Genomic DNA, 15,561 nt, shown 5'->3' on the forward strand with positions numbered 1-15,561 from the left:
AGCACCCAGCAGGTACCACCTAGGAGTAAAATAGTACTACTTATAGTAGAATGATTTTCACTCTCTGTTGTAGACACTCCTTTCAGCAAAAGTAGGGATCATAACTGATCCTATGTTGCATAAATGAAAATTAGAGATGGTTCTGATTATTTTTTGTTTCTTGTCATTCTTTTGTTTCTTAATTTCTAAAAATCATACTTTGATATCTCCCATTCTTTCTTTTATTAGACTTTCCAACCTTCCCTAACACTCCATATAAATTCTGATAAAACTACTAATATCTAGAAGCCTACAGCAGGAAGTGAAGGTATATTAATATAATTAGGTATTCCTCCGCAATATATCTTTATTTTCTCGGATTATCGAAGTAATACACATTCATTATAAGACATTCAGATAATTTAGTAAATTATGAAGAAGGAAATGAAAAAACTGCATCTAAATTCCACTTCTTATAAATAACCATTGCTAAATAACATAATAAAAAACGCTCTGCTGGCTGTCATTCTGGACTTTTTTCTATGCATAAATATACACAGAATATGGAGTATACACATGGACACAGATACCTAAAAGATATAATATACATGTAGTTTGGTGATCTTTTACACTTAACGATACAGGCAGCATATCTTTCCATGTCGATACCACAAACTCATAATACATTAATGGTCATGCAGTATTTCATTAGATGAACATATCAAATTCTACTTAACAAATGTGTTTCTTTTTCCTTCTTGAGAGTTTTCATTTGTTGAAGCCCCAGAGAGGGGCTTGATATTCACTCTAATTCATTGATAACTCCTATAACTGTATATCTAGTGTCTAGTAATATAAACACAAAATTCTGCCTCCAAAAAATATAGATAAAAATATTTCACATCTTTGACTGTTAGAAACATTCTGAATTTGACACCAAAAGCAAAGGCAACAAAAGCAAAAAATAAACAAGCAGAACTACTTCAAACTAAAATGCTTCTGCAGAGCAAAAGAAACCATCAACAAAATGAAAAGGCAACGTATGGAGTGGGAGAAAATGCTTGCCAATCATATATCTGCTAATATCCAAAATATATCAAGAACTCATACAACTCAATAGCAAACAAAGAAACAAACATAAAACAATCTGATTTTAAAAGATGGGCAGAGGAATGAATGAATGAATGAATGAATGGCAGAGGATGTGAATAGGTTTTTCCAAAGAAGACATCCAGATGGCCAACAGGTACATAACTCATCATCAGGGAAATGCAAATCAAAACCACAATGAGTTATCACAACTGTTAGAATAGCTGTTATCAAAAAGACAATAAATAGGGGTGTCTGGCAAGCTCAGTCAGGAGAGCACATGACTCTTGATCTCAGGGTTGGGAGTTTGAGACCCATGTTGGGTATAGAGAATACTTAAAAATAAATCTTTAAAAAAAAAAGCCACTTTTACTTAAGACTATCCTTAAAAAAAAAAACAACAACAGATAATAAATAACAAGTGTTGGAGAGGATGTGGAGAAGAGGGAACCCTCAGGCGCTGCTGGTAGGAAGGTAGACTGCTGTAGCAACTATGGAAAGCAATATGGAGGTCCTCAAAAAATTAAAAATAGAACTATCATATGATACAGCAATTCTACTTCTGGGTATCTACCTGAAAGACATGAAAACACTACCTTGAAAAGATATCTATACCCTCATGTTCACTGCAGCATTATGTATAATAGCCAAGACATAGAAACAAACAACCTGTATCCACCAAGGGATGAATGGATACAGAAAATGTGATATATATATATATATATATATATATATATATCAGTGTATTATTATTCACTCATAAAAAAAAGAGGAGATCCTGCCATTTGTGACAACAGGATGGACCTTGAGGGCATTATGCTAAGTGAAATAAGCCAGACTGAGAAAGAAAAATACTTCACAGTATCACTTTTATATGGAATTTAAAAAACCCCAAAACCAAACAAACAAAAAAACTGAACTTACAGATACAAAGAACAGACTGGTAGTTGGTGGGGAGGGGAGATGGCAAAGGTGGTCAAAAGGTACAAACTTTTAATTATAAAATAAGTCCTGGTAATGTACAGTATGACTATAGTTAATAATACTACACTGTATATTTGAAAGTTGCTAAGAGAGTAGATTCTCATCACAGGGAAAAAATTTATAACTGTGTGGTAATGGATGTTACCTAAATAAATTGTGTGATCATTTTGCAATATATACATATATCAAGTTATTATGTCATACACCTGAAACTAATACGTTATATGTCAGTTTTATTGCAATTAAAGAAACATCCTGATCCCATTCACCCCAAGGAAATAAAGCAATCTCTCAGTTGTAGAAAATTACAAGCTACAAGAATAAAAGCTAAAAAGTTTAGCAGTCATGAAGCCTTAGCCATGGGAGGCAAAAAGAATTCTAAGGATTTTTTCCTACCTAAAAATACTTCAAATCTAGAATCTGAAGTCTGACCAAGCCTATTTGTGAGCAAAATTACTTTAAAGACTAGAGCAATTATTGCTTTGTAAAAGAAATCATTAGAAGCATTTAAGTATTTAATTTCATATAAAAATGAGTCTCTTTAATAGATTCTCAGGAATACCTTAAGTACAGTATGAGGTACTTATACACATATACGTATACATATACTTATACACATATACTTATACATATACTTATAACTGTCAGACAATTTCTCTAAGGAAATAAACTTTTTGGAAGGTGATAAAGTCAGTCTAATATGCTGTCCCAAGAGGTCTTGATTAAATGTGCCCTTATAGTGGTTCTCTAATAATGTTACACACACACACACACCCAATATTCAAAAAGCAGAAGAACCCCCCTTTTAGGGATGCAAGAAGTAGCTTGCGATTTTGCAATTTCAGGGGATATTCAGTTTCAATTAAATGAAAGAAGATACATTCAAAATTTTCTTTGAGAACTTTAGTTGACTAGAGCGAACTTGTATCTCCATACATTAGTTCTACCAATTGTTTGAAATTAAATTTCCCATCTGAGCATAAAGTATTAGACAAGCAACATTCTTTGGTGTGGCACTGTTAACATCTATACATGAAGATACCCAGTTTCAATTTGAGGGCATAAATCATCAGTTCTTCTGTTCTCATATTTATATGACTATAGCCTACGGCTGAATGGTATAGTCATTTTTCTCTGCAACTAAACAAGGTAAATAAATGTGATATATTGGCACATCACCCCACCACTCTGCATATGGTGCACATTAAGGTTGTATTCATTTGCCATATGAATATAATTCCTTTTACCACATCTACTATTAGTTACAAGCAGTAAATACAGAGTTGTTTTGCTGGAACTTGAGGGCCTGCATTACATCATCGAGCACTAAACATCCTGGACCTTCTGGAGAATTTCATAAATGTAGTAGTTTAATGTCACCTGAACTTGAACAATGCCAACATACTGTTTCAAACCCAACTTGATGAATTCTTCAAGAAAAGAAGAAAAATACAGGGCAGTCTTAGTGCTAGTACAACGGTGTACGCCAAAAGGCCACAAGGAAAGCTCTCAATGAGGTAAATACAAGAACTCACGCTCTGGACAAAGAATCAGATCAAGAGTCGCATCCCAGGTATAAGAAGGCTACTCGTTTGAAGCATTGCTTTCATATTCAGAATCAAGTGAACATAAAGTTAAAATATCCAAACAATTTTCTTCCACTGTAGCTTACTGAAGACTGGTGATCAAGAAGATAAGAATTTATCTCATGACAAACTCATGCTTTGTTTTGTTAGGCATAGGTTGTGCTTACTTTTTCCTGAAACAATATATTTATTATAAATTTCCAAATCCACCTGAGGGTGGGGGAGAAAGAAGGAAGAAAGTGATTTCTTTTACAAACTTACATGGTTCCACACCAATGTACACATCTTGGGATTTATGACCCATAAAGAATACATCACAGCCAATTAAAAACAAAGTACAGCTGACTTATCAAGTACTGATGTTCCGATTTACCAACATTAAGTCCCCAAGTACGTCCAGCAGATGGTGCTCTAGGACACCTACTTACAGAGAGTAGTACTGTTTGTGTTACAGCCACCTATATTTTGGCAAGACAAAGAATAAGGATTTATCAGTAGCTTCAGTAAAACATATTAGGCTTTATGATAGAAAGAACATAATTCCTAAATATGTGCACAAAAATATACATATGCATAAGCACATATGCACAGAAGCAACCAGTAAATAATTCACACCTGGACATATAATGATACTACTTTTCTTATAGACTGATGAGTAGTCCATGTATATCAGTAGTATTTATAGTCATATGGCAAGATCATTCTAAATTAATTAAAAAAAAATTTAGAATGCCTGAAAGTTAGAATTCATTTTTAATTATAGCAGGAATGTCTCATTAGGGTGATACTAGTAAAATTAACAACAGTAGGGTTTACGGTAATGACGTAAGTGATTGATGAGAGTATAACAAAATGAAGTTTTAGACAGAGAAAAAGCAGGGCAGCTATGGCATACAGTACTTTAAAAAACAGCTCTGTGGTCTGTTAGTGCTAGCCTTATGGTTAATAAAACCTTCTTTCTAATTAATGGTGCTGAAATATTCTTAAAGAACAGAATCTTGTTGTTATGAAAAAAACTTAAATACTTGTGTGTTTTTTTTTTCAGTAGACGCCATTCCCATAAAGGAGAAAGCTGACATAGATTAGCATGTCTGATTGCAAAGAGGAAAAAAAAAATGCCACCTTTCAATCAAATCAAAACCAGAATGTGAGAATGGAAAAGTACTTTACTGAAATACTATATACACACATCCGCACAACACCCTCACAGTCAGCAACCATTTGCTTCTCGAGCTAATCAACTGCGGCTTTTAAAAAATTACTCAGAAGCCTGAAAATACTTAATAAGCATTTACTTTTAAATGCTTAATAAGCATTTAATTTTAAGTTTATGATCTAGTAATACATATCAAAATCATAGATAATTAATACCTATTTTGTAAATTTTCATCTTGCTCATAAGATCATTTCAAAGTTTAAAGTATTTAAATGTCAACTGAATGCACTGGGGGACATTTTCTCCAAAATTTGCAAATATACGGTCTGTATAGCATTATTCTGAGGGGAAAACGAGTGTTTCAGGAAAAGCATTTTGGTACAGGAATTCAGTTCTAAAACACAAAGAGTGCGAGGGCAAGGGGAGGTATGCTTCCATGTAGAAAATACCTTTCATTAAAATGTTCTTGGTTAATTTTATTTAAAAATCTACAACTAAATGGAATCATATCTTAATTTTTTTTCTTGGTAAGAAAATTACATTCCACAGGAGACAACTATCACAAAACAAAAGAGTCAAACATGAAAAACTCTCTGTTATACAGGAAAACAAGGCTTTTGCCACGTAATCTAGGCAGAGTTTATAAAACATGTGCATCCTTTTAAAAGCCCAAGTTATACTAAATATAGATTTTATCCAGCTGAATTAGCCGGATATTGCCCAAGCAATCTGTATTTTAATACTGGATACCATGATTTTTTTAAAAAATAGTAATAAAGCTGTGAACTTTACATATAGCACTAGTATCAGATTTGTAGAAAATGGCGCAGGCGTATGACCGTAGGAGGAAAATTACTAGCTTATTCTCATGATTTTTGAAAAAAACAAAACAAAACACACAAACTAAATGCTTGAATGAGACCTAAAAAATGCAGAAAAAGCAATAGCTTAATTTTCTTTAATTTTCCCTTCAAGAAAGAAAAAAGTCTGTATTCAAAATTTAAGTTGAGCCATTGTGTGCATTTATAAACCAGACTGAAATTATACGTTAAAAAAAAAAAGTGTGGCTGTTTCTTAAAGGTCACTTATATTGCTTCCAGGAGATACAATATAGGAATAAGCATAACCTAAAATTCCTCATCTCAAAAGCTCTGACTTCAGCGGCTGCATCGTGGAGCCATCAACGAGCAGAGGCTTATAAAATCCAAACCAGCTTGCATGAATGTGTAAAACACGGTTCACATGCGTGGTAAAAATGTCTTTGTTTTTGTTTGTCATTTTCTTTGGAAAAGCTTAGACCGGCTTGTTCATTTTTCTATTCTAATGTGTGGAAATTCTCATTATATGAAAAAGTGCCTATTTGTCTTTCTCCCAGATTCATCCTTCAAAGCTAAAGCAAAATTAGATTGGGACATCAGACACTATAAAAGGGCCAGAAAGGATGAGGTTCACTTTGAGAAAGGTAATTTAATTTAGTCAAGATACATTACAATTTTCTAAAATTTTTATTAGATGTGCTGTTATGTTATTCTTTTATTTTTTTTTTCTTTTTCATTACCAGCATTACTAGGAGTTAATGTCCACCATACTGCAGACAATGAGAGGGTATAGATGAAGTGCTTTATGAAAAATACAACATTATAATATACACTCTAACGCCAACAAGACGGTATTTATGTGGTGATTTATTTGCTCTAAGCATTCTGTGCTTCTGAGAACACCTTAAGTCAGTTACTGCTGTTGCTTTCATTTTACGGACAAGACAGAAGGAGCACAGCAAAGCTCGGAACTTAGATTTGCTTTACTCCAAACTCCAGGATTTGGTCAATGCTATTTGATTCATTTTTTTAGAAGACATGCATGTAAAAACCATCTCTAGGATGATTTATAAGGTATTTAAATATATATTTCTCCCTTCTGGAAAAGCTGAATATTTCCAGTTTTAGAATACACTTTAATATCTGAATAACGGCCATTACATGTAAGTGTAGCTAATAAGCCTTTAGCCACTTCTCAGGGTACACATTGGTAATGACCATGTATAACACAGAGAACACAATTAGGTCAAGGAAGTAAAAAAACAAAAACCAAACAAAAAAATTTTTTCTTGTGTTTGCAATGCTGTAAGCACATGAAACAGATTATTTTAAGGCAAGAGAAAGTTCTCCCTAAATATTTTTAGCTAAGTAACAAATTGTATATTTATTATTTATGTCAAGCCTAGGTTTGTCTTAGATAATTTACTGAATCTCGGTAACTAAATTTACAGACAGAGGAAAAAAAGAAAGTAGACCCTCCTGAAAGGCCAGAAATGAAGAAGGAGCACAAAGTAAGGGTCCGTCATGTAAGGAATATGAAGTACTTCTCAAGCGAAAGTGAAAAACAAAATCCCCGAAGTCTACATGTTTAAAAATTTTATCCTAGTTACATATAAAATGCAGATGTCTCTGTAAATATGCAGAATACACACACGAACACATCACCCTCCCATTTAAACACATATACTGAGTCTGACCTGATCACAAAGACTGTATTATCCAAAGCATCACAGCCTTGAAGTTATTTTTCATATTATATTTGTATAAGGAATCATCCCTGATTTGAGTAACATAAGAAATATACATTAGAGGATTTAATAAAAATTATGTTTACCCATCACACAAAACAAAAAAGCATAAACACAGCTTTTAGAAAATATTTCCCATATACTTCTTTTAAAATTATACACTGGTTTTTGACTAAGTATTTTTTAAAAAGGTTTCATTTTCAAACATTACACTTAATAAGCACAGCTTGCAGAAGTCAATCCAAAATGTGATGGACTGAAGTGTATTCAGACTGTTTGATAATTTAGAGTTAAGTGACAGAAGTAAGTACCACGATATTCAGGTAAAGCAATCAGGGACAAAATGGTGCTTCCTTAACCAAATACAGTGCAACTTGCTTTAAATTAAGAAACTGTAAATATTTAAGAGCAGTTAAAATGCTCTACCTTACGAAATAAAAATCTAAAGCTATTTTTGCAGGAACTCTTCAGTGTTGTCATAATCATTTTAATTAAATTCTCATTTTTCAGGTGGTCCTTTAATTGTTTTTTCCTACTTCTTAATGTGTTTTTCTAAAGCCATTTCTTTTCTGCAGCTGTGTGCGATTGGTTTTAATGGTAGCTGCTTCCTTTTTTGCCTTCTGTGAATTACAATTTTAAATGGTTACACATTTTTTGTTTTACTGCCTTCAGCATAGTTTCATAAAGATGTTTAAGGCTGTTGGTGAACATTTTCATTTCCCATCTGAAAAACCAAGAGCCAATTTGAATATTCCATATTGGCCTTTTATGACCTGTTTCATCTTTTAATATGTAAATGAAAGCATATTCTTCATAAAGACTGGTTCATTTCCACAAAATTATAATTGTTCTTTTGCTCTCTTAAAATATGCATTCGATAAACAAGATCGAGCAATATGTGACTGCTCTTTTATGTTGTATCTTGTTCGTGAATGAAACACCTCTCTTTTATTTGGTGACAGCCATTTTCAATGAAGAACTAGCATTTTCAGATCATAAGAATAACCTGTAACATGAAAAATGAGATTTCGTACTTGCACTTGAGAATTATCAATGCTCACAAAATGTTAATAAGTGAAAGGCTATCTAGACCTTTCTTAAATTATAACTAAGAAATTAAAAAGACTTGATAATTCAGTTTCACTTTCGCAATGATAAAAAACATAACTTCATTGCAAAATGTTATTATACATCACTTTAACAGTTTACTTATGAAATAAGTTTGTACTTACTGCCTGGGTTATCTCCAATCCCACTGCTCTTTCCATTCCAGTACCAGAGCAGAAGGGTTGCATCACGTGACCCTGAGAGAATGTAGCAATTTCCCCCGATATAGGATTCAGAACGAGTGAGGCAAGTGACCACATCCCAATGGCCAAATACCACTTGAATCAATTTTCCTGAAATACAAAACAATTTTCTTTAAAACTGCTATAAAATAAAGAAATTCCAGTGACCATTTAACTTATAAGATAATGAAGTCATATTAACTCTGATTCTGATGATTCAGATTTTACAATCAAATTTGATCTGGTTTAACCTAAAAGTTTTCTTCAAATATTAACAACAAACAACCAGTCAGTGATAATAACATTTTTGAAAGACATAATGTTAATACTATTTCAACAAACAATATTTGAGGACCATGATACCATATCATTATACGTGGCTACTATAAATTCCAAATGAATCAGGTCTACTGATTAAAGCAGGCCCAGAAGAACTTGTATCTGGAACGATTTCAGCAATTTCTTAAGTTACTCTGTATGATTCAAAGCAAAATAAAACTTGGGTGCCTTTCTTTACTCTATAATTCAGACTTTGCTAATACAAACTTGTCTCTGAATTAGTAAAGATATAATGTATTTCTTCTCTTTTTTTAAGTGATCTATACAAGGACGATATAAGCCACTTTGGAGAGTTTCTGTTCTTTTCAAATCAGAACTACATGAACTAAGTTTTGGTAAAAAGACTAATATATTGTGATTGCAATTAGAGCTGGATCATTCTTTCTTTGTTTTGATTGTCTGAATGATGAAAATTCCTTGGGGGGTGATGATGAAGTTAAGATAATGGCAGTTTATTGAACATTAATGACTGGGGACGAAAGGGAGGAACCCAGTACACTTACTATACATCTAGGGAGGGCTTCGGACACAGGATGAATTATTCACATCACAGTGCCAGAAAAAAAGTAAAGCCCCCACTTTGAGAATCTTTGTTTAAAAATCAGATATGGTGTTTATAATTCATACAAACTTGTCTAAAGAATGAAATAGCTGTAGGAGCCCTTCCACTACATCCCTATGGTTTCTAGCTAACATTTTCCTTTGAAATGTCTACAGAAGTACAGATGAATGTCATAGTATGTCCACCTCTCATAGTCGGCATGAATTTCTTTTTATTTTTAAAGACGTGTTTCAGCGGGGTCATATAAATGGAATTCAAATATTCGAGAAGAAAGACCACTAGGCTGAAAAAAACCTAATATGCCTAAAAAGTTCGTGTTTAATTTGGAAACATCATAACCTATTCAAAAGTTTAAGGTCTCAGTTAAGTATTAGCATCTAGGTGTATTTAACTTTTCAAGATAATCACAAATATAACTAAAAAAGTACTTATGTTAATTTTTTAACTCTTGATTTTAATAAGTCTGAAGCTTATTACAAAGGCTGCAAATTTTTAAAAAAAGGTGAAATATAGTTTACTTAACTCAGAAAGTCAAATACAGCGTGTTCACTCCTGCAGAGTCTACTACTAGTAACTTTAAATTCAGATTCATTTCAGTCTCAAATTGCACAATTAAGAAAGTGTATTTTTTCTCCCGTGAATAAAGACTTTAGTCAAAGTAGGTGTTTTAACTGCTAGAAGTTAAAAATATGTACTTATGAATTTCTCCAACCTTTTAAACTGATATCAAAACATTTCATTTAAAAATTAGCTGTATCCACTACATCAAAAACTAAGGATGTACTGTATGGTGACTAACATAACATAATAAAAATTATTATTAAAAAAATTAGCTGAATCGATAAAGAATATGGTAAGAATTCAAGACTTCTTGGAATGAAAAAAATGGAAAAGAAAAAGGACAAATTAAATATGAAAAGATATAATCATTTCTATATCATTTCCAATTTATCTGAAGAACAAAGTGGAAAGGTTTGTGGTAAAATGGGTGGGGTTAAAGGCAGGCCGCCTTATAGAGGGTAAGAAAAAGTTAGGAAGCTCAATGCACTCTTATTACTAATCAGAAAACTGAAGGTTAAATCAGTGAGTTTTAACTACTGAAAATAACTGAACACACCATACTGCTGATTATTTTTTTGATAACAGAGTATGTACAGTTATTTCTGTATTTAGCCTACACCTAAGTGCAGAGAGCATGTAAACTCCAGGAATGATTTAAATGGGTTATTGAGGGTAGGCTTATTTCAGATATGATACCTATCACCTCGGTGAGTTGTGGGAGTAAGGAGGGGAGTGACTATAATTAAGTAGGTACAGGAGGCACATGGTACGCAGGAAATCCACGTGCTTCCAGAAGGCTTGGAAACGAGCAGCTGTTCACTTGGTAACTTACCTAATTTCCAACTCATGTGAGGACAAAGTGGAAAGATTTAACTGTAAAAGTGGGATGAATTAACTATAGTGGCAGAATTTTCCAAGATTCGTTTGTTATTTCTCGGTTAAGTCATTGCCCTGTATCTACAATATCAGTGTTAGAAAAATGTATACTCAGTCACTGTGGTTTCTTTTCTCATTAAAATTTCCTAGTGTTTTAATTTTTGTCCCCAAAGTTATCACAATTATTTCCTATTCAACAAACATTTATTGCACACCTACTAAGTGCCAAGCATTAGGCCTTCTTACATGTACATTGGTGGTAAATAGACATAATCCCTGCCCTCGGAGTATTTAGTGTCTAGTGGGGCAGACAGACATTAAACAAACACAAACACATGTAATTATGAATAGTGATGAGCATCGGAAACCGGGGATGTACTGTATGGTGACTAACATAATATAATAAAAAATCATTAAAAGAAAAACAAAAGAATAGTGATGAGTATTATGAAAGGAAAAAATCAGTGAGAATAATGTAGAATGAATTTAGATTGGGCGTCAAGGAAGATTGAAATGAGGGAGTGACATTTACATATTTACATCTAAAGTGTTTCACACTTTAATACAAATTAACTACTTTTTACAATTTATACTTTGGACTCAACTCTGGAAAGCATTATTTTTTCAAGTTTACTTTTTCCTGTTCTGGCAGCCTTCCTCCGCAATATTTGTTATTGCTATGAGGTTGAGGTTCACTCCTCCTAAATAAATCACAGCATATAAATACCTGCTGCTCTTTTTCGTAAATTATTTTCTGATAATCTCATAAGTGTTCCTCAACCTTTATTTTTTGTTTCCTTTAATACCAGTCCACCTCTCCACACACTAATATCAAATATTACCACAAGCACTAGAATATCCCTTTTTTGACAGAACAAATTTTCTAGTTAATGTTTTATTTGACAGCTGTGCTACAAATAAAAAAAATTCAAGCTCAGGACTCCACACCACTGAATCTAAAATGCGGCCTGAAAATAATTCCCACTGCCAAGGGAAGGTTTTATTGTTGCCTCTGCTGTTCTGGTTGTGTCCCGAAAACATGATTTATGTTTCAAGAATTTTCTGTTACAACCATGTTTCTCTCCCCCCCTCACCGCACCCCGAATCTAATAAGAGAAGGATTCTTTTTTTTTTTTTTGGCTTATGTGCTAAAATATAATTGAATTCAACACTTGTGATAGCTTTGCTATTATATATTATTGATCATACAATTTTCCCCTTGCTTCTGACAAACTTAAAGGAGAAAATATTTAATATCCCTATTGTCAAAAAACACAAACACATATTTACCCTAACTGAAATTATTTTAAATAAAACTAGCATCATAGTTTGTATATAAGATATTAAGATATTAGGACTATCATTTCAGGATTTTTTCATAACTTTTCTGGCAAGCATAAATATTGTACAAGCTGAGTCCCACTGAAATGAAGTTTAAAATAAGGCTACTACTTATAAAAATGTTTCGTATACACACACACACACACACACACACACACACACACACACATTTTAAGAAACAGTAACTAGTGGAAGACTTTTGGAAAGAGGGGAAGGAATGTTACCTAGTTTATGAAGTCTAGAATGGTATCTAGCTTATCAAATCTAACATAACATGGAAGACATACTAAGAACTTAGGGTTATAAATTATAGCATTTTCCCAAATTAACCAATACTGACGGGTACAATATATGGTAGAATCACAAAGAATGCTACATTTGAATTCAGAAGAGCTGGCTCCAAGGCCCAGTTCAATCACCACTATCTCTAAGAATTTCAACAAGTTACTTAACCCTTCTAAACCTCAGTTTCATCATCTGAAAAATGGGGATAAAGATACCCGTTCTCTCTCTCTCTCACAGGACCACTATGAGGCTGAAACAATATCATGCATATGAAAGAACTTTGTAAATTCTAAAGAACTGTGTGCGAATGTGTTATTTTAATTATTAGTATTAGATAACAGTGAGGTTAGCTCTATAAATATTAATATTCAGTGCTTTTTAAAAGTGACATGGAATGTCAGCAAGCTCAAAAATCCTCAAATGTCAAAACCAAAGATTGACATAATATATGATTCCACTTACATAAAATTTTGGAAGACGCAAAATGACAGAGATGAAGAATAGTTCTGTAGAGGCTGAGGTGGGGGAAAAGGGGCCTATAAAGGGGAAGCACAGGGAATTTTTGGGATGAAAGAACTACTCTGCATCTTTATTGTGGTGGTTATGTAATTCTGCACACTGTCCAAACTTACAGAACTTTAACCCAAAAAGAATTAATTTTATTGTATATAGATTATAAAATAATTTTTAATGTGTAAGAAACAATAAGCAATCTAAAAGAATGTTTAAGAAAATTTTGTGAAAGAGTGTAGCAATGTTAATCTGAACGTTTTTGCTAAAAGGGAGCACAATTTAAGGTCAAATGATTCTAAGCTATCATTACCATAATAGCGGAAGAAGAAGTTAAAATTTGAATTTAATGACTAAAGCAGAGAAAATTCATTATAATAGTAAATAATTTTAGGGACACACCAATCCCCATGGCACTTTTTAAGAATTCTAGAGCAGTTTTAGGCTCAGTAGCAATCAACCTCATAGACCTAAACATGCAATAAGCACCTGACAAATGAGAAAGACTCGAATAATGATATTTTCTCTCTGGACGTACAGAAGGTAGGATGCAAATTATAAGAAAACTAGATCATCAGTTCCATAGAAAAATAAATAAATAAACAAGATCGTGGCAAGAACAACTTCTAGGGTTCTATATGAACATAGTCGACTATTTCCCCTAGTTTCTCATGGCTGTATTACAGTACTATCATCAAAATGCATTAAGGACAAAGTCCTTGAATAATCAACAATTAATTTTTCAATACATTACACTTACTAAAGGAGAAACAAGGACTCATACATTCTATAAAGATTACTGACAAGACTGAAAAATAATTTACTATAAAACATTAAATCAACTAGAAATTTCAATTATGAAGAATTTCTTATTCCTACCACATTTAAGGAAGATATTTGTAGATCCCTGTTTTAGTTGAAATAATCTACTTCCACAGTATTATCAAGTTCTGATATATTAATATCTAATTCTAATTCTTTTAAATGTTCAACTACATATTTACCATAAGTTGACTTCCCCCTCTAACAGTTTCCAAAATACTTCAGAGAGACTTCATTACACTTTCTCGATGTCCTATATACAAAAACTTACAAACATTTTACTAGATTGGATCTTCCACATTAATAGTGACTTAAGCTTGATTTGTCCCTTAGGGAGATGCATGCAAATGAATAAATGGACTTAACGTTTTATATTCTAACAAGAGCTTCTGTCACATATAAAATCAGTAGTCAGCTACTTTCCTTCATGATGGTGTAGCTTTCAGCAAGATTCTATGCAGAACTGAGTGGAGGCAAGGTATCTACTACTAAGAAATACATTTAATGAGAATTCCCAGTAAGGAAAAAAATGTGGGAAAATACACCAGTATGTGTGTGCGTCTGCTATATGATTGTGCATAGATACACGTGTGGATGGTATTTACATACCTGCATGTGATTTCAAATGAATCATTCATTCTGTAACCACGAGGCTTGGGGACACACCTACTATAAAAAACTGCCTCTTAAAAATATGCTGAAATTAACTTAATAGTGGACTGTATAATAGATTTTTACTTAAAAGGGAAAAACAGTGTCTCTAATGTTACACATTTTACAACCCTGTAAGTACTGAAAGGAATATGAGAGAGCATTCTAAGCCCCTCAATGCTACTTGCAGTTAACTTTAGTTCACTGATGGAGAAAGTAAGTTACCTGTGTCAGTAGAGTAGACTCGGAAACTCTTATCCCAGAAGCCACAGATGAGAATATAGCGGTTGTCTGAAGTGATGACAAAGCACTGGGAATGGACCTGAATACTTTGGTCTAAAAGGTCAGTGATTTGCCTCCTGTGCATTCCTGTGTTGCTGGCTGTGAGAACAGAGGAAGAACAAAAATCTAACTAAACCCACACACGTACAAAAATCCTATAGTTTGTAACACTGGGGGTGAGGAGTGAGGCAGGAGAGGTAACACATTCCAGGATAAGAATATTTGATCTTTAATTTAAAATTTTAAACACAGTGATATTTGAAGAATAAACAGGAAAATATATCCGGTTGTTGGAAGAATGTGGGTAGCTAAATTCAACATCTCAGTAAGAAATTTTGCCTAGAGGGAAAAATAATAACATACTACAATTTCAAAATAGTATACAATTCTCAGAACATGCTTTCTAGCTCTTGGGCAGGACCAAACGAGATTACAGTCTCCAGCTCGCACCACAGTTAGGTTTGTGTTTCTGACAATCTCATTACACCCATTGTCATGAGAATGGATTCGCGTTGTGACAATCTATTACCTTTAACTTTTTGTCACAGGAAAGAGATATTAGAATTTAAATGTCATATATTTGAAATATTGTAGCATCTTGAAGTACTTTGGCTTTAACAGGTCTTTAATTTGACTAGATGTGAACTCCCATTTCCCCTGTTTGCAGCTGCACTTGCATGTAG

General features: G+C 33.1%; 1 protein-coding gene across 1 annotated transcript in view; it reads right to left on the bottom strand.

Annotated features, from left to right (window-relative positions):
* LRBA (LPS responsive beige-like anchor protein) overlaps nt 1-15,561 on the bottom strand; it is a 762,114-nt gene that overhangs the window by 21,357 nt on the left and 725,196 nt on the right. Inside the window, exons 52-53 of the mRNA XM_040626351.1 lie at nt 14,822-14,977; nt 8,593-8,760 (exon numbers count right to left, since the gene is read on the bottom strand). Coding sequence (XP_040482285.1) covers nt 8,593-8,760; nt 14,822-14,977 — 324 coding nt within the window. The remainder of the gene's footprint in view (nt 1-8,592; nt 8,761-14,821; nt 14,978-15,561) is intronic.

The sequence above is a fragment of the Ursus maritimus genome, unplaced genomic scaffold (assembly GCF_017311325.1).
Source record: "Ursus maritimus isolate PB19 unplaced genomic scaffold, ASM1731132v1 scaffold_11, whole genome shotgun sequence".
NCBI lineage: Eukaryota > Metazoa > Chordata > Mammalia > Carnivora > Ursidae > Ursus > Ursus maritimus.